At 40.6% G+C, this 19,071-nt stretch overlaps 1 protein-coding gene across 2 annotated transcripts; it reads left to right on the top strand.

The window, feature by feature from the left end:
- Nucleotides 1-1,014: 1,014 nt before the first annotated feature.
- LOC146272715 (nuclear receptor subfamily 4 group A member 1-like) lies at nt 1,015-11,556 on the top strand. Of its 2 annotated transcripts, none has more exons than XM_084705715.1 (7): nt 1,015-1,270; nt 6,872-7,707; nt 7,856-7,985; nt 8,126-8,289; nt 8,479-8,681; nt 8,797-8,975; nt 9,079-11,556. In XM_084705715.1, the coding sequence occupies exons 2-7, from the start codon at nt 6,874-6,876 to the stop codon at nt 9,339-9,341; spliced, it is 1,773 nt and encodes a 590-aa protein (XP_084561841.1). In that variant the 5' UTR covers nt 1,015-1,270; nt 6,872-6,873; the 3' UTR covers nt 9,342-11,556. The 2 variants fall into 2 exon arrangements, with proteins under 2 accessions (XP_084561841.1, XP_084561840.1); XM_084705714.1 differs by lacking the exon at nt 1,015-1,270 and adding an exon at nt 5,323-5,445.
- Nucleotides 11,557-19,071: the final 7,515 nt, after the last annotated feature.

Here is a 19,071-nt window from a genome sequence, read left to right as displayed (position 1 = left end):
AGACACTCTTATCCAGACTCTTATCCACTCTTATCCCCCCCCCCCCCCCCCAAAAAAAAAGTGGTAACCTAGACTCGCCCCTGATCAAGACTAACCTTAATAAGCTTCAGCTTGCCCAGAATAGGGCAGGCAGAGTAGTACTACATATGAACATATACTGTATAACGCAAATGCACTAATGTGAGAGGTGAGAAGTAGCCTACTACAGACTTACAGTTATCCTGGTAAAGTACAAATTAAATTAAAATGTACTGACTTGGACTGATTTATCAAGGTCTAGGTAAAACATTTAATGGCCATTACAGTTTATAAAGAGTGTTTTAGTCAGTATTGTTTTATAATTCTACTAACTTGATTAGTGCTTTGAATGTGTATACTGTAGTGTGTAGTTTTTGTAACTTCTGTCTTTCAGTTCTAATGTAATGGTATTTTGTTGACTGTGTAAGTCAACATAGTCTAGCTTGTCTATGTGCTGATCATCAAGCAATAAAACGACATATTAACCCATCATGCATTGAAACAATATTGTTGTAAAAATGTTCACTAGGTAGCGTCATTTTAATTGACAGATTATGGTTACATCTTAATTATTATTGCATGTGTTTGTATATATTGGGCCAACGGATATTAATGTCTCCGTTTACATGTAAAGTATATTCTGAAGTTTTTAAAACTTTTAGAAGACTAAAATTATTAAGTAGGTTACGCAAAATCTAAAATGCGATGTTGGCTATGAGAAGTGAGAAAAGCAAGACAATGGAGAGAGGGGTGGTTATTCTGTTTTAACGAACCGACATCACACGAAACAATAGCTACACTTTTCTTCCGTAATCTATTTTTAGACATTCAATGTCTCTTTCTCTTGGATGTCCCCAGCATCGACGAATGTAACCTACGGCTACGTCACATGCAGGGATTCCACATACGTCAATGGGTAACCTTGATTTACGTCATCGGAGAGAGTGGCAGCCGTTGTTCTGCGCGAGACAAGCATCTCTCATTCTATCGAATGCTAAAGAGTAAATGGAACAAGGGGGAAGTTAATACGCGAAGGAAACGAGTATCATATTGCAAAGCAATAAAGGAGACCTGTCTTTCATTTAGAAAGCCGTCTGTTGAACATTTCTGTTATCTATGCCAATTACTTAGAAATACAGATTTATATAAGTGGAAACGACCAGATACCTCCGTAGACTAATGTGGACATTTGGGGAAGTGCAAAGCAAAGTTTGATCAACGTCGCACATTGAGGTTGATGTAGCGCAAAAAGGTATGTTTTTGTGTGCGTTTTAACTTAAAATTAACAAGAGGAAAATATTATTATGTAAATTGAGTTAAGAGCCCATACTGGCTCATAACTCAATGCGGTTTTGTACAGTTGCTTTGACTTTTTGAGTTGTGTAGCCTTCGCTCATTCATTTTCTTTTTCACACAGCCATCTATACAGTATTGAATTCGTCTGTGTGACTTTTGATGATAGTGATAGGCCTATGCATCATGACCTAACTGACGTATTACTGAATATGTTGTTCATGTAGATTCTAGGCCTGAAAATAAGACCATATTGATCCTTATTTTTTCCTAGAAGGTCTTTCTATTATTAAAGATTTGATTAAGTCATTATATGTGCATAAATCACCTTGAGTGAAAAGCAGCATGAAGAGTTTGTCTAGCTACTTGGCGACGGCAAGTTGCCGTTGCCTTCCTTCCTGTCACCTAAGCAGTGCCAGGTAGCAGGTGATAATGCCAATATTGGGTCAACCTCTGGCTCGATGATTAATGTGTCCTTATCTATCAATAGCAAGGCAGTGGGGCCTTCAAGCATCCAGAGTCATTTAAATTTGGTGTTGATATTTAAAATGTGCCTGTTGGACAAGGCTTTAGTGTCAGGGTAGCCTACCAGTGTTGGGTGAGTTTTAGTTAGGTAACGAGTAACTTAACGCGTTACTTATCTAATTGAATGAATCCGTTTCTAGTTCCTTGTTCAAACAAGTAACGTGTTACTTAATTTAGTATTTTGGTCGAGAGCACTCAGCATGTAGCTAGAAGTCCAGGAAAGTTGGGACTACTTTTCGCTCGGTACTTACGAAAACGTCTTAATCTGCTAGACGGGTGGGTTCCCCTCTTTTCTTTTGGTGCGCAGTCTCGCGAGCTCAATTTACCCGGCGTCATGGAGCCGACCAGCTAAGCTAAATAGTTATTTAAAACTTGCATGTACAGGCCTACGTAATGTTACATAAAATAATGTATTGAACTCAAGCATGTGTGATGTGTTGCTGTATCGTTCAGTGGTTTCGGTTTAGGATTATATTACAGTAAGTAAAATAGTCCAGTTCAGTAGGCTAGCTACATAAGTGAACACCATTTTGCTACCATATAGCAACCTATAGCTTAGCTTCGTTTTGCTCCTAGATTCAAACCTAGCCCTTGTAGAGCTAGCTAACTACTAGACTTCTGCCTGACATTTTACAACATTATTTATTGATTAAAGAGTTTCTTGATTTAAGAACTTCATGCAAATATTGCTTTTCATTATAGTGAATTATGACCTTGATCCGTCTTGCTGTATAATGAGGATTGATCATATATATGCGAGTGTCAATGAATATTCAGTAGGCCTACAATATGTGCTATTGCTGAGATCAACCCATTAAATGTGCCTTCTGGGCATAAGAGTGAACAAGGTGAATTGTCTTAGAAATAAAATACTTTTCTTAATGTAACGGAAAAGTAACTTAACGCCTTACTCTCTACAGCAAGTAACTAAGTAACGTAACTAGTTACTTTACAAGGAATGTAACTAGTAACTGTAATTAGTTACTTTAAAAAGTAACATTACCCAACCCTGCAGGGTACATACTGTGCTATTCTCATGCATTACACGTTCGTAAATCAACTCCTAGGCTTCTGACTTGGTGGTCTATGATTTGCTTTAAAGTGCACACAAAGTAGAGTATCGCTCCCTAGATTAGGGAAAGGATACATATATTGGTCAGTAGTATTAAATTCTTCATCACTAAGCCATGAAGAGAAGAGCTGTGGAATTTAGTGTTTGAAATGACAGAAGTGCCTGGACAGTAACTCAGTGACTGTGAGCGCTTGGCTTTACATAGTTATCATCAGATCCGAGGTAAGAGAAAACAAAGTATCATGCTCTCCCTACAACCTATAATCTGTGTGTGGGAATGTGTGTGCTTGGAGAGAGGCCTGGGGGGGGGGTCTATTTCTAACTGCATCAGCTTCATCATTTCTGTCACGACTGCTCAAGGTGTGAATCTACAAGGATAAGGGGGGTTTGTGAGGTGAAAAACACACCACAGAGATGACATGTCATGGTGTGGGGTTGAAGGATATAAGATATGCAACTTCCAGTTCATTGGAAACTGTTTACCTTATCGGTATGGCTGCAGACTATCATATTGAGTATTTTATTTCCAATATGACCAGCATCTGATGAATCCTTGAGAAACAGTCTCATTCACAACCAAGTACTGCTGGTTTAATGGATAAAATGCAAATTCCTTTATAGGTGTCCCGAAAAACGTTTTTTTAAACAGAAATAGTTTAAAAGAACAGAGTATAAATTTGAAAATAATTGAGTAAATATGTATTTTGAGTATTGAATATTTGTATTTTATATTCATTAGAGCACAGTAGCTCTAAGTGTGTGCCTACCGAGGCAGCAGCTGATGTGTCTTTGTTTCTTTCTGGTGTGGACAGCTAATTACAAACTGTGCAGGACCGTGGGCCCCTCCTGTATGAGTTTACCTCTGCTGGCATGACTGTTATCTCAAAGCTTTACTTTGCACACATAACAGAGGGAGGTATCTCACTGCTGCTGGTCTGCCGTAGGGAGAGTGACTTGAGACCAGTTTGGTCTCTCCATAACAACTCACATAACTCCACACAGGGAACCCTGTTTATTCTTAACTCAGCTGTTTGCTCTGTAGATCATTTCAACTCCCCACGGCTCTTTAAAGTGAAATTACACATCACATGCAGCATGCCTGAAGACCCCCTGAGACAGTGCAAGTGGCAATTAGTGTCCTATGGTTTTTCTTGCTTTAGTGAGGAAGTCATTACGTAAATGGTGTGTGATTATGATGAGTGCTACACTCATTTCAGTGCTGACAGAAGCAGGGTGGCAGCTGGGCATCACACACACATGGATGGGAACCTCTGGGAGTTATAATGCTTCTCACACGTGACTGGTCTTCACATAGCAAGCAAGAGTATCAAACCAGAGCGGAAGGATAGCTCTTTTTGAATAATTCCCATGTGGTCATAGTGATTGTGGTTGGATATAGATCTACAACATTGCCTTTAATACTCATATTTTCTCTTTGAAAATAATCAGGTTTGTTTTGCTGTGTCCAGCTATTTGCAGGTTTTTTATTTACTGTTGTTCCACTCTGGTTTCTAAGATATGCTTTGAAAATGCTGTAAGTAGAGATCAGATGTTGTGTTTTGGGTTTGAGTTGGTACAGAATGAACAAAATCAAGTATTTCATAAAGCTGATCTGATCCTTGAATAAGAAACCAAAAGCATATCCTTAGTTCAATCAAACATGAACATGAAAGTCCTTGTAACTCAATAACTTATTGACTTAAATAGAGACAAATGTTGTCAGCCATTGCTTTTTACTCATGAATAATAACAACTCTGAACTAAACTGACATCAATTGTTACAACAGGTTCAGTAAAAGATTTATCAGAAGACGTTTTTTGTCATAATCTTCTTTTGGCTACATGTTCTGCAAATTCAGGTGCAAATGTGCCAACCCACAATTCAGTGAAACCTTTATAAAATAGCACATGGCCTACATAATGCTATAATGTGATGCATGGCAAAACTGCCTCTGTTTACAATCTTGTGTAAAGACCTCTACTGTATGACATATTCGATGCCTAATCAAATTATACAGTAGTTTATCAGATGACAGTTCAGTTACTGGTGACAAATCCTAAGCCTTTTGTTTGTTAATTCACAAAAGTCAAATATGTTCGAGATTTATACTATTATTAACACATCTTTTAAAAATAAAATATCATCCGCCGTTTATTTTTAGTCAATTCCAACAGTAATAGCCCCACGCGTGTAAAGTTGTCATTCGGGTCTAAATTTAGATCAGACACTTCGCCGGCGCTTGCGTCAATGGAATCCCGTGCGTGCGTCAGACGCGAGGACGTCTGTGTCGGTCTTTAACCGGAAAATCCTCCGCCCATTTAGCCTTTTATGGTTATAGACACACCTTTTTGGGGGCCACCTGACGTAACGGCAAAATAAAAGTGACTGTATATACTGTGGTGTATCTCAAGCCTAGAGATTTCATTCAGTGAACAGTAGACAGAACAGAGACCGTTGAATAAGTTTGATGCGTGTCTTTTTATGGGAATACATGAAACAACAGTTAAATTTGGATTTTAAAGGATCTTTAAAGCAGGTTAGTAGCTAATGGTTTTTCATAGCTTTGCATGTTCGTTATTTCATGGATTATTATAAGGACACTCGTTTAGGTGTATAGGTGACTATAGTCATATAGCACTTTTAAATTATATTGTAGGCTATAATAATGCGGTATTGTAATGCATAGATATAGTCAACTCGTTTAAATAATTGTGACAGTTGTTGACAAATTTGGTTACGGTGTGCTCAGTCCCACACGTTATCGTGCGTGACTTGTAACTCTTGTCGTATGTAACATCGTTCAGAGAATGGTCATGAGATGCGGGCAGGTGGTGAAACAAGCGATTGTGTGCCTGTGCACAGCAGGCGGTGTCGGTGTCCGATGTCTCACTGTTGGGTCCACCTTGTCCTCAGCTTATCAGTTGTGCACATATTCTTGGCGCGTTCGTTTACCAGTTCAGAGGTTAAGTCCTGACTTTTGAATGTTAGCACCTTTTCATAGGTCAAGGATGTTTCTCACTTTACTTTGGTAACAGGTGTATCTGCCAAGGGTGTCCATTCTCTCATCCTAATACGCTAGCTTTATTAGAAAACGCCAGCCTTAAGGATATTATTCATGATGCAACAAGAAAAAAATACAAAACCTCAAACATTTTAATGTACTGGCCTTTCTCATATTTATGAATCCACTTTTGCCTAATTTGATGTGGTGGACAAGAAACACATAAAATGATCAAAGTTTTGACTGTACAAAGCCCTACATTTAGTATGAAGTCTTGTTCTTATTCTTGTGGCAGACATACTCCCCCCAACTCCCTCCAACCCCAAACTCTTGTTACAAACTATGTTTGCAGCTATATATGTAAAACAGCCCTGCTGCTGACACACCCCTACCCCGCCACACACACCCTCACACACACACACACTCACACACACATGCAAGGGGCCCTGTCGCCTTGCTCACTTCTATTGGCATCAAGCCTACCATGAAATATAATCTCCTGAACTCCGTAATACTGTCAGTCCTTGAGAAGGAGGGTTGCCCTGTTTATAACGGAAGGGGTTTTCAAAGAATTAAGACCAGTAATGTAATAGTTAGCTTTCCAGGCTTTCTGGGAATCACAAAGGGGTACCAAGAGACATATAGTTAGTATCGTGGCATGTAGAGTAGAGGAAATGGGATTGGGATACACTGCTAGAAAGGTGTTAGTAAGGGATCCCTTAGGGTTGTTGACAAAGTGATTAGTGTGTCTCTGTGTATAGAGTGTGTGTGTTTGTCTGTCGGAGGGCAGAGAAGGAAAACGAGTGTTATTTTGGCAGCAGGCTTGAGCTTATTTATAATGCACAAAATGGCTGGCTGAATTTCCGCCAGTATTCAAAGTTTTGCCTGTCATCTTTCAAACTGTAAATATGTTGCTGAGAAAAATACAATTCTCAACCATTTATATTTTTTATTTTTCCAGCTATGCCCTGTGTACAAACCCAGTATGCAAGCCTGCCCTATGACAACAACTACTTCAGCTCTGAGTTCCTAAACCCTGACCTCAGTGCAAAGCTGGCCATGGACATCAGTGGCCAAAGGGACCAGCTGCCTGCCTCCTTGCCCAGTATCAACACCCTGGTGGGAAGCAGTTACATGGGGGAGTTTGACGCCTATTCCTGCCAGGTAACCACGTCAACCCCTTCCATTGGACCGTCTAGTAATGGTGTTGTAGCTGGGGGCTCCAGCCCTCAAGCACAACACCAAGCCTTCAAGTTGGACGATCTTCAGGTGTATGGCTGCTACCCAGGCAGTTTTGCCCTTAGCTACCTTGAAGAGACGCTGTCCTCCTGTGGTTCTGACTACTATGGCAGCCCTGTCTCTGCAGCTGCCTCTCCTCCAACCCCAGGCTTTCAGAGTCAGCCTACACCTGCATGGGACTCTCCTTTTAGCCCCTACTCCCCTGGCCCAGGGTGCTGGGTGTCTGACAAGACAGCTATGGCTCAACAGCCCTCCTTCTTCACCTTCACCCCCCCAACGGAGCAGCATTCACCTCTAGGGCAACACCACACCCCCCAGCATTGCGACGAGGATGCCTTCTTCCAGTCCCCCCAGCCGCAAGCCTCTCCTATCCATTATCCCCCGATGTCACTTGAGAACGGCTCCCTGGATAGCCCTGGCCTTCTGGAAGGGCACATGCCATCTCCTAAGACCTGTAGCCCAGGGACCAGCGAGGGCCGCTGTGCTGTGTGTGGGGACAACGCCTCCTGCCAGCACTATGGTGTCCGCACCTGCGAGGGCTGCAAGGGTTTCTTTAAGGTGGGAGCCTGGATAGTCTTAACATCCACTAGCTGTCTATTCAAATAGAACAATATATTAACCTTTTTAAAAGGTTTGAAATAAAATTGGCATTACAACAACTTCATAGTGCAACATCATGAAAAAAAATTGTATTCTCCCTTTTTAGCGAACAGTACAGAAAAATGCTAAATATGTGTGCCTCGCCAACAAAGACTGCCCAGTTGATAAGAGGCGGAGAAATCGCTGCCAGTTCTGTCGTTTCCAGAAGTGCCTTGTTGTGGGCATGGTCAAAGAGGGTAAGCCAGCTACACTGATCTCAAGCTTTGATTTATTAATGCATATTATGTAAAACTAAATACATAAGTAACGTAATTTTTTGTACACATATTGTACAGCAGACAGTGAAAGTGATTTTTAAAGTCTCTTTTCCTCACAGTTGTCCGCACGGACAGCCTCAAAGGTCGCAGAGGTCGCTTGCCCTCTAAACCCAAGACTGTGTCAGAGTCTGCATCCACACCCCCACCCGTCAACATCATCACCTCTCTTGTTCGGGCACATATAGATTCTAATCCAGCTATTGGAAAGCTTGACTACTCTAAGGTGAGGATTCAGATGATTTACAAAAGCAATAGTATGGTGGACTGCTCAGATCAAAAGGAACATGTGCCTTGTATATTACGATTTCTGTGTAAAGTTCATCCTATGTTGTGACCTCAGAGTCAGCAGTTGTATTCACCCCTCCCCTCCCCTCTCCTCTCCACCCCCCCCCCCCCTGCCCCTCCCCACCAGTACCAAGAAACAGTGGCCAGCCTGTCAGAGAAGGAGGATGCTAGTGATATCCAGCAGTTCTATGACTTGCTGTCAGGCACCATGGATGTGATAAGGAAATGGGCTGAGACCATCCCAGGATTCACAGCATTCTGCCCAGAGGACCAGGAGCTGCTTCTAGAATCAGCCTTTGTCGAACTCTTTATCCTCCGACTGGCATACAGGTAGGTCCCTTCGACAGGTTCTCACCTTTTCAAACTATTACCTGAATAGATTTATTTTGTAATCTCATGTATAATGTTGTAAAATGTATCTTAATGAATTTTCTGTGTTTCCTAGGTCAAGTCCAGAGAAGAACAAACTGATCTTCTGTAATGGCATGGTTCTCCACCGTATGCAATGTGTGCGAGGCTTTGGTGACTGGATCGACTCCATTATGGACTTCTCACAGAGCCTTCATCGTATGAATCTGGACGTGTCCTCCTTCTCTTGTCTTGCAGCTCTCGTCATCATCACAGGTAAGTCACATACAAACACACACACACACTACTAAAGTTTGATTAAACATACAAAGAAACATGCAGGCACATGATTCATAATAATGTTCTCTCTTGTGTTAAGATCGTCATGGCCTTAAAGAGCCAAAACGGGTGGAGGAATTCCAGAACCGCCTCATTACCTGTCTGAGGGACCATGTTACAGGAAGTGGTTCAGAACAGGGGCGACCCCAGCCCAACTACCTTTCCCGTCTACTGGGCAAGCTCCCTGAGCTGAGGACCCTCTGCACCCAGGGTCTGCAGCGCATCTTCTATCTGAAACTAGAGGACTTGGTCCCGCCTCCTCCAATTGTGGACAAAATCTTCATGGATACCTTACCTTTCTGAAAGGACAGACAAAAGAAAGATGGGGAAGGATTCGTGTGTGATGACTCAGAGTCTGTGTATTTTGGGGGGAATCTCAAGTTCATCACCTTTGGTAGTGTTGAATTTTTTTGACAGTCGGTTACTTCCACTTCATTTGAAGAAGTGTCACCTCTCCCATTGAACTGACTCATTGAAGTGTGACTCTGGTCCAGATCACTTCAAAGTGAAGAGACACTTTCTATTTCCCCACATTTCAGATTTTTTTTTTGTGGGTGGTTGAAATGTCTATTTTTGGTTTTGTGTTAAGTTCTCATAGACATTCATTCATCAAGGAAAAGCAAATATTTCAGAATTTTTCTAGTTTCTACTTTTTGTAGGTGTGCATCTGTTGAGTGGCTTTTATTGCTATGCAAAATGTATGGATTGTATCTTTGCAAGCTGCAGGGTATATAAAAGGGACTTTCTATGTGAAATGTTGTGTACATACAGATTGGAAGAAAGTAATGCATCTGTAACTGACAGACAAACATCAAACATGAACACACACTTGACATGTGGGATTTTGTGTGTGCTCTGAACCAATATTCACAGGGTGGGGATTTATACTGTAAGAATATTTAGGTAACAGCTAGTGTTCAAAGATCGACAGGTGGAGAGATTGACAGAATCTGAAATTTGATTATCTCTAACTAATGTGGAGTCCTGTATTTCAAAAATGCATTTTCTTTACATATCAAAATTGAGCAGGCTTATAAATATACAAGTTATCCATTTGTAGTCCTGATGGAAGGTCGTGGACCAAAGGACGTTGTTTGCCTGCAATGGGAGGCAATTGTACCGACAGCTTACAAACCTTAAAGCCTTAACTACTCAAAGGGAGGTGCCATAATAACTTCCCACCAAATTTGCATAAAGCATTGTTCTGCTTTATATTCCCTGTTGACAATCATATAATGGACACAAAACTATCATTTTTTAAAGTTTATATTAAACCGCCTTGAGCCCTCAAAAATAATAGAGGAAAGTGCCAGCAGAATTTCTCTAAAAGTGCCTTTTGAAAAACTCTTGCATCACAGAAGACTATGATGTATATGCTAAACTAAATGTATATGCTATACATTGTATGTGCAAAGTTTTTCCAAAATACCTCACAGACTAAGTTTGTGCAACAATTAGATATTATTTGGGGATTATTGGAGGACTTAAAATAGGCAGTAAAGGAAGATTTGCTTACGGTAAGTAAAAATATTCATACCTACAGAGACCTGTTAGGAATCCCTGATTAGGAAGAGGAATCCTCCAGGAATAAAAATAAAGTTTATTTTAGACACAAACTTCTCAGACTGAAAGAGATAGAGACAGAATTGGTTATCACAGTAATGTTTCCACTCAAACACATGGCTTTATAACCTAATCTTCGTGTACTGTAAATATAATCCTCTGCTATTGTAAGTGTTGCCTTACACAAGCCCCTGTGGAGGAGTGTGCACAGTTTTATTACATTAAATTTGTATTTGTTTTAACTTCAAGTGATTATTTAAGAAAAACCACAGTGGAATGTGTCAAAGACAGAGCAGCTAAGGGTACTCCATTGTTCTAATACAGTTCTAATTGAAATTGATATGTTATTTCCCTGGTTCCTTTTCTATGTTTGTTTGTGATGAATATGTGTACGTGTTCAACAGAAGTACTTTATATTTGTGAATTTCGTAATGTGGTAAATATAAATATATACATTAAATACGTATATTCAACAAAAGGGATATTAGTATTTAATATAAAAAATTACATTAAAAGGTAAATCCTTGTCTGTGTGTTTTGTTAACCATGTTTTAAACTATTGTAATCTTTATAGCTAGTTAGAACTTTACATGAACATGACATGTTTTTCATGTCTCCAATATCTCTAACCACATCTGTGGTTTCTCTATGTTAGATTAACTTACAGAACTTTTCCCCTTAAACTAGAGTGCGCAATCTACATCTCAAGTTGTTGACCAAATTGAGTTTTCATGACATCATAACAGGAAACTATTATTTCCTTACAGTGAATCTTCTCATGAACTCTCTGTGTAAAATGGAAAATGGTGTGCCATACACGTCAGGTTTTGTTGGCATAGCTTACAAAATAGATACAAGTAGATTAATCAAATCAGGAATGGATAGAACCTCTGGTATTCTCCTGTAGAGCAACAGAAGGGATGTGTAATAAAGCTTGGGGCATGTCTGGTTGGTATGGCACAGCACCTTGATGGCATTGTAACAGCTTCAGATTTTTATGAGGATTCAACACTAGGTTTCCATGTGCTCCACATTGCGTGGACAAATAAAGTTCAGATGATGCAAGCAGTATGTTGGTGACATTATTACTGATTAGTACCACTGTGGTATGGGACATTCAGTTAAGAGGGGATTGGAACTCACACTTTATTAAATTTTCGGATATATAGAAGTGTTTTGTCGCACAAGGTGCTAATACCACGATGACTGGTTCCAAAGGCCAATTGCATGCTCTGTGCAGCTCCAGCAGACTGGAAAATTGAGCTGTGTTCAGTCAATGCACATCTGATACCTGATCTTGTCATCTGGATTTTGGCTTTGGCAGCCAGAGTGGAAAATGGGGGCAAGAGGGGAAAAGTAGAGGACATGATATGAAAGCCGACACGCATCACAATAATAAAAAAAAGAAAATAATTCTGCCCAGCCCAAAGTCTGAGGGGAGGAGTAGATGGTTTCTTATGTTACATGCTTCACCGGGCTACAATACTAGACATCCTCAGGAACAAGCAGACACCAAATCTGGAGAGTAAAGCTCCTCTGTTCATCATTTCCAGGTTGATGGCTCTTACAGCTGTACAGTCTTAGAAATCTATCATTGGCACAAGAGGCATGACATTTAATGTTGTAACATAAATACATTGTATAATGCAGTTTTTCACAATTGTTAACAAACGTTTCTCAAAACAATAACATCTTTCTCAAAACGGCACACACAAATCTGAAAACCTCACACACAAAATGCGAAACCTGACACTCCCTTTGCAAGATGACTCTTTGCCATCAAATCTCTCACCTGTTCACAAAATGGAACTTGTGTTATCATTTGGTACACACAGACATATTTTCAAATGACACACACATACCATTCATAACGAAACAAAAAGCATTTGCTGCACACTACCAAGCATTCACAGCACGCAGTAGTGCAAAATTGAAAACACAATTCTCAAAATGGAACACACCATATGAATGACAATGACTCTGGAGAATGAGCCATTTCAACTTTTGTAAAATGTCTCAGTATAGGCCAAATCTGTTCATAGTCAAACATAAAACAGCACACATATGCAGCAAAAAAGTATTATTTTTTGAACAGTACAGTACAGTCAGCGGGCCTGCTCAACCCATTGCAGCACACAAAGTGATGTTCCCAACACGCTCGGCAGGGACCTCAACAATGGTGTGCTGGCCAATTAGATTTCTGCCCCGGCTCCTCCTCTTCACCAAGTTGAATCCAACCTCATCCATGAATTTGTATTCATGTATTCATATAGATCATTAGCTGTGTCATGATCCTGAATCTGCTGGAACAGACTGCATGATAATGCAAGTTACTGTATAGTATGGACATAGATGTGTCAACACAGTGGGCTACAGTGAGACACATTACAGGTGCAATACATGCATGTGTCAGTGCTGAATGTATGGGACTTATAAACTCTTGCCGTAACTCCTTGATGTGTTCCGGTCGAATAGGACCCTGTACACTTGTTTCATCCGCATGGCTTTCCTGCGGAGAACACGGTACAGTGCACAGAGGGTAACGGTCTGGATGTTTCTGAATGTGGCATGGTCGTGGTTCTCTTTCAGTCCTGCAAAATACAAATACAGTGAGCAGACTGTATTCTATTGATATGCAATATTTCAGTACACAAGGCAAATATAATTCATACCTGTTCTCCATTCTAAAGTGTCTAATGATGGCAGTAACTGTGAAGCGGCTGATATTTGGTTGGACCCTCTGGCCAGCCTCCCTCATGCTCAAACCATGGTTGAGCACATGGTCAACCACGGTGGCCCGAATCTCATTAGAGATCACCGTTCTCCTTCTTCTTTCTCTTCCACCTCCTTCTGCTTCTCCTCTTCCCCCTCCTCCCCCTTGTCATCCTCTTCCTTGTCCTCTTCCTTGTCCTCTTCCTCCTCACACTGTTACCCCTCTCCTTCTCTGGTTGTTGATATGTTCCAAGTTCTCCTTTGTTCACCAAACAAAACAGAGGCTCAAGGCCCTTTTTATGCAGCAGTCCTGATCGCAAATTGCTCACCAGACCTGAGTGTTTAGAGATTTGAATAGTTGTGTGTTGTGGGTTGATGCTTTGAGACTTTACTTGAGAAGTGTGTGCAACAACTGAACATAGTGTGTAGTGTTTTGACAACAAGGTGATGTGTAATTGACATCAGTGTGTAAACAAGGAAAGTCAGAGTCTAATGCAGATAAGGGAGTGTAAAGTAGTGATAAATTGGAGCAATTGGTACATGACGTTAAGGTTGTGAAAATTGTGCCAAAGTTTTGCTTTTTGTGTGTTAACAATTGTGAAAAACTGTAATTATTGTATAATAATTCCAGAGAAAATGCCATACAAGGTTGAAAAAAGTCAGAAAATAGGTTGTTGCTATTTTTTGTTGCTCATAGCAGGCTGACAGGGGTCATGTGATCCTCTGACAGGACACATTTCAAGTCAGCAAAATAATGTTACTATATTTGTGGCTGCTGTGGCACTCCTCTCCATGTTTGAAGTCACTCATGTGACTACTGAACCGTACCGTCTGAAACTGCTTTGACCTTTTGACCTAATTGAAATGGACCTGTCATGCAACCTGCCTCTGAAACACGGTCTACCTTAACTAGTTGGACACGTTAGACTACATGTGCACAATCATTTGTGGCACTGTAAGGTATGTCACAGATGACTTGTACTACAAGCATACCATTCTGGATTTTTTAAGCAATGTGTGTGCATGTGTCCTTCCACTCTCACAATGAATGCAGAATATGTGAAATATATCTAGATCTTCGTCAAAAGGCATTGTATCTGTATGTATGCAACAACTTGCTTTACATGCTTGTTTTATGTACATTTGATAATTAATATATGAAAACAATAACACACACACACTGTGATAGAACAGCACGACACAAGGTTTGAACAGAACGTAATATTATCAACTATCATCATACCCCCAATCATGTACCCATGCTCACAGGTAGACCTCCAGGGGTAAGTTATTGTACCACATAAACTCATTTCACAAACTGATTAGCTCCACCTTTGTTTAGTTTTGGATCAGAGAATTGCCATTGGGGGAGGCAAAGGCATAAAATGTTTTTTAGATAAAGAGAGAGGAAAACAAGACTGAAAGAGGGAGTGAAAGGGGTATTAATTACTGGCAAGTATATTACTGTTATGAGGGGAGGAGAGCCAAAAGACTTGTTTATGAATATGCTACACCTGTCATTTGTTGATGGACTGAGCTGTAAATAACTATGTGAAGTTATGTAGTGCTGAAGGGGGGCTGCTGTGCATCCCTCTCTCTTGTTGTACCTCCGCTGCTGTCTTGGCTCTAACTGAAACTACACTCATTCTGCACTTGCAACAAACATGTGGAATACCTTAAACTGACTGAATAAGAGTCTGTTTCTCCCTAATCTAGCACGAGTGCCCTCACCCCTCTCACACTCCTGAGATCTCACGGAACCAAATTTGCTTGTCATACTTCATTCTTGCCTCACAAAACATTGTTCCCTCTTAGCTTGACAAAGACTACGTCTGTTAGATTGTCATATGATTGTTCTCTGACCAGTTTACATGCAACTCCGCCCATGCTTTGGTGCTAGGCTCATAGTGTGTGCCTGTTTGTGTGTGTATGTGCATTTCATATGTGTGGAAACCCCTCTGCTGAGTGTATATTTAGCCTGGCCATTGTTGGGCCCATGGAAACCTCTGTAATCGGATCTCCCTGCTTTGACTAAGAGAGTTCAGTGATAAATTAGTTGGCAGTCATCCTCGTTGATGCCATCCCTGTACATACAGTACAGCAAATATCTCTTTCTTAAGCCTCAAGGGCCAAGGGGATTAAATAAATAAGTGAATAATAAGCCTGCAGTATTATCATTGTATTTTACTCAGCACATCATGTTACAGGACTTGCACGTACAGCAAAAACATACGACGTAGATGGCAGATCTGAATGTAAACTTTTGAGCCAACTCTACCTGAGGTGACCTATGCTCACAAAGGATGGGATTTGAAGTAGCTGTCGACTAATTGCAAAGATGGTGATAATGATTTGGATATCTTTCCTCTTTGGAAAAGTAATTTGTCTGTGTTGGTGTCCTATTGAAACAGTCAGCAGGACCAAAATGGTCAAGGTCAGCAAGAATATTGCTAAAGCAGAGATATGAGAGAGTATCACAGGAGAAGGGTACTCGATTCTGCTTTTCAGAGATTAGTGTGCATTCAACATATATTTTCTATTGAATTTTGGCACAGATTTTTGGAGTGCAGGCACAACATATAGCTGTAGCAAAACAGCCAGTCACTGCTATCCCCACCATGACAGTGGACACAGTAGATTTAGAATATTCAAACAGATTATATTACACCCAACCCTCTTCATAAACACACACACCCACACACTGTGTATTGGAAACTTTTCCCTGCTCACTGGGAGAACATGAGAGTGTTACAATTATAAAACAAGAGTGACAGGGTAGCTAGTATTTCACTGGCAGTCCCTGGCTGCCAGCCAGAAAGTTGTTCACAGCCATACCCCCTGACCCCTTCATACTCTCCGTCCCCACCCATCTTAAGACAAGGTCAATGTCAAAGGGAATACATACTGCTAAACACATTGGAGATACATTTTAGGTAGAGCCCTTTACTTTATCTCCAAAACACAACCAATAACAACACAATCAACATATAACCTCCACTATACAAACAATGACTGGCTATAAAAGGCATTAAAGATATGGGAAATTGGTAGGTGCTAGATTGATCATTCATGCACAAATTATTCACTTGAAGACATGGTTCACGAAATCAGTAATGGAAAGATAGTACATTTGTCTAGATAATTACATCATGTGATGTACTGAAAGTAACACGCTGCACTGATACAATGTGAAAAGTATGCTCAGTATGACAAGACCTGTTCTTCTCAGCATTTTAAAATGTCCAGAGGATGATGCTGTCCTTCACTTGCTGGTCTCTATTGCAAGTACTGATCATTTACATAATCAGGCAGATGACACCCTCTAAGGCATGAAGAGGACAGACATAGAGGTCAACATACATAGCACTCCTGTGTGTGGGATGCCACCTTCACTATACTGCTGTCATGGGACAGGAAGTACTAAGCTATTTTTACATGAGACCTTCCCATCTCCGTGACTGATCTGCCAGCCAAATCTACCACCATCCCAGACAGTCGAGTATGACCACAGCTCAGCAAGGCAGTTGGTTGTGTTCTGAACAACCTGTGGAAAAGCACCATTGCAATGGATCACAAACCTTCCTGCTACAGAGAGCACTGCTGCCAACACATCAATATTTCACCATGTCAAGGGTCATGGCCCAAGTACCAATTGACTGTTCACCTGTCTGTGTTAGATTCATTGGTCTGTCTAAATCCAGCCGAGTCAGTAGGCTTTGATTTTATCACATGACTTAACAGGTGCTTGAATGTCTTGTTGAATGGCTTCAACAAGTGGCAGTGTGGGTATATGAGTGTCTACGTGTATTTATGTGTGTGAGTGTATACAGTCCACGGACAGTATATCAAAGTCCATTACTGTATTACAAGTTATAAATCATCTTATTGATGAAGTCCAAGATTTACAGTCCACACAGAAAGACATTAATCATTCTGTTTCTCAAAACAATGCAAGCCACTGTACACAATCCTACTCCTGGCAAAAAGTCAACCCCCAACAACAGAAGAATCACCCTATTTTTCCTCCCTTTTTGGTTGCTTTCTTGTTCATCATATTTCCCTCTCCCTCTGTAATGGAGACATTTTTATGTGTGGGCATGGGAAATCCTGAATCACACATTAAAAGAGAATTCATCTCCATTCAATGGATGCATTTGACAGTTTTTGGTGGGAACTGTTTCCTACTGAGTGAATGGTGAACAAGGGCCGTTGTTCACCAGAACACCCATGGCAGTAGATGACGGCTGTGGAGGAAAGACATGAATAAGATGATTTAAAGGGGTCACTTCCATTCACTATTGTCTTCGACACGAGCTCCCACTTAGTGTTTTGGGACAAATCTCAATAATTACCTCAGTCTGAGTTCATCCGGTGGACTGGCTTTGTCAAAGAGAGAAATGGATAATACCCACGCAAGTAACAGAGAAAACTTGCATTGTGAAAAAAAAGGACAGCAGTCAATAAATTAATAACACTGACTTCTTCAAAGCACAGTCTTGTTTTACAGTGACAGACTGTTCCTGGGATTAAGGGTGGGTGTTCTGAATGCTGCTGCCTCACATGTCTCTTTTCTGATTAAATCATTTTGTTCTTATCCACAAATTATTTTGTTTTTGAACCATCCTGCTGTCTCATAAATGTTCTACACATTTCAGTTTTGACTTCTAGAAGTTGGAAGTTATCACATGACACTGTAAGGTAGTAACTATGAGACCAATGCATCGTCAGCACGATGATCCGTACAGATATATGGATACCTAGAGTCACTTTATGCAAGGACAGCAAAATGCATACAGAACATCATGAGTTATGCATACACTCTGCAGTCTAGGACCACAAAGTGAGGCCCCTGATCAAGATTCTGCCTTTCAAATTTTGCAGAAAATTGCTCTAGATGTTTTTATATGAAAGGTCTGAGAAGGTAGCATAGACTTATTTTATATATCAGGTATTAGACTTTGACAAATTACTTTGACCCCTCAGTGAAACACAGCTGCTGCTTCTCATTGCGACATTGTCGTCAAAATGTAAGTAAGAAGTGATGCAGCATGGTCCAGCATACCGTATCTTTTGACACCTACCATGAAAGGCAGACTCCAAAACACCTTGTTAAAGACACTGAGGATATTGGTGTCAACTTATTTATTCATGTTTTGTTGAGACACAACACATGTAAATATGAGTCCAAACGTACTGTAAACTATTCTAAATTACATAGATATCACACCTTTATCTCACAAGCTTCCAAACCCTCTTCTCGACCTCCTTACCCTCTCACACAACCATTGCGTGGCTGTTGATCCTACTCTGTGCACACTGGACAGTCTGTTCCTTGGGGAAGGCTCACATATTATCTTCACAGACTGTGGGGAGGAGCAGCACGAGGGTAAGGGGGTGGTATCATAAAAATGTTTCCAATATTAGCCTTGCCCTGGGCTTTAAAAATAGAGCTTCATCACATGAAATCAATAATGCCACTTAGAAGTGACAGAGTGTGTGTTGGCAGCGAGGAGCCTCTGTGGATTAGTGCTATCCGTGCTTGGTAATAGCTACACCATTTGAGCAGTAACACTGCTGTGCTGCTGTCGAGCTCTCAGTCATTAGAACAGGCCACAGAGGTGGTTGGAGCACATGATATGAAGGTTGAGGTAATGGTATGTTGTCTGTAGATTTCTAGAATGAAATTACTACTTGATCAAATCATCAACGTGGGATGAAACCTTGAAATGGTACAAGAAATGTATAGACAAAGAGGTAA

Source organism: Hypomesus nipponensis, chromosome 9 (genome assembly GCF_054491055.1).
Source record: "Hypomesus nipponensis isolate SF chromosome 9, ASM5449105v1, whole genome shotgun sequence".
NCBI classification, from domain to species: Eukaryota; Metazoa; Chordata; class Actinopteri; order Osmeriformes; family Osmeridae; genus Hypomesus; species Hypomesus nipponensis.
This window is presented reverse-complemented; position numbering and strand designations above follow the sequence as displayed.

What these genes read in the sequence shown, in the direction of transcription:
- LOC146272715 (XM_084705715.1), top strand. Translation starts at nt 6,874, where the DNA reads ATGCCCTGTGTACAAACCCAGTATGCAAGCCTGCCCTATGACAACAAC. An exon ending in TGTGGGCATGGTCAAAGAGG is followed by an intron (nt 7,986 to 8,125) that starts GTAAGCCAGCTA and finishes TTTTCCTCACAG; the next exon opens with TTGTCCGCACGGACAGCCTC. An exon ending in GAAAGCTTGACTACTCTAAG is followed by an intron (nt 8,290 to 8,478) that starts GTGAGGATTCAG and finishes CCTCCCCACCAG; the next exon opens with TACCAAGAAACAGTGGCCAG.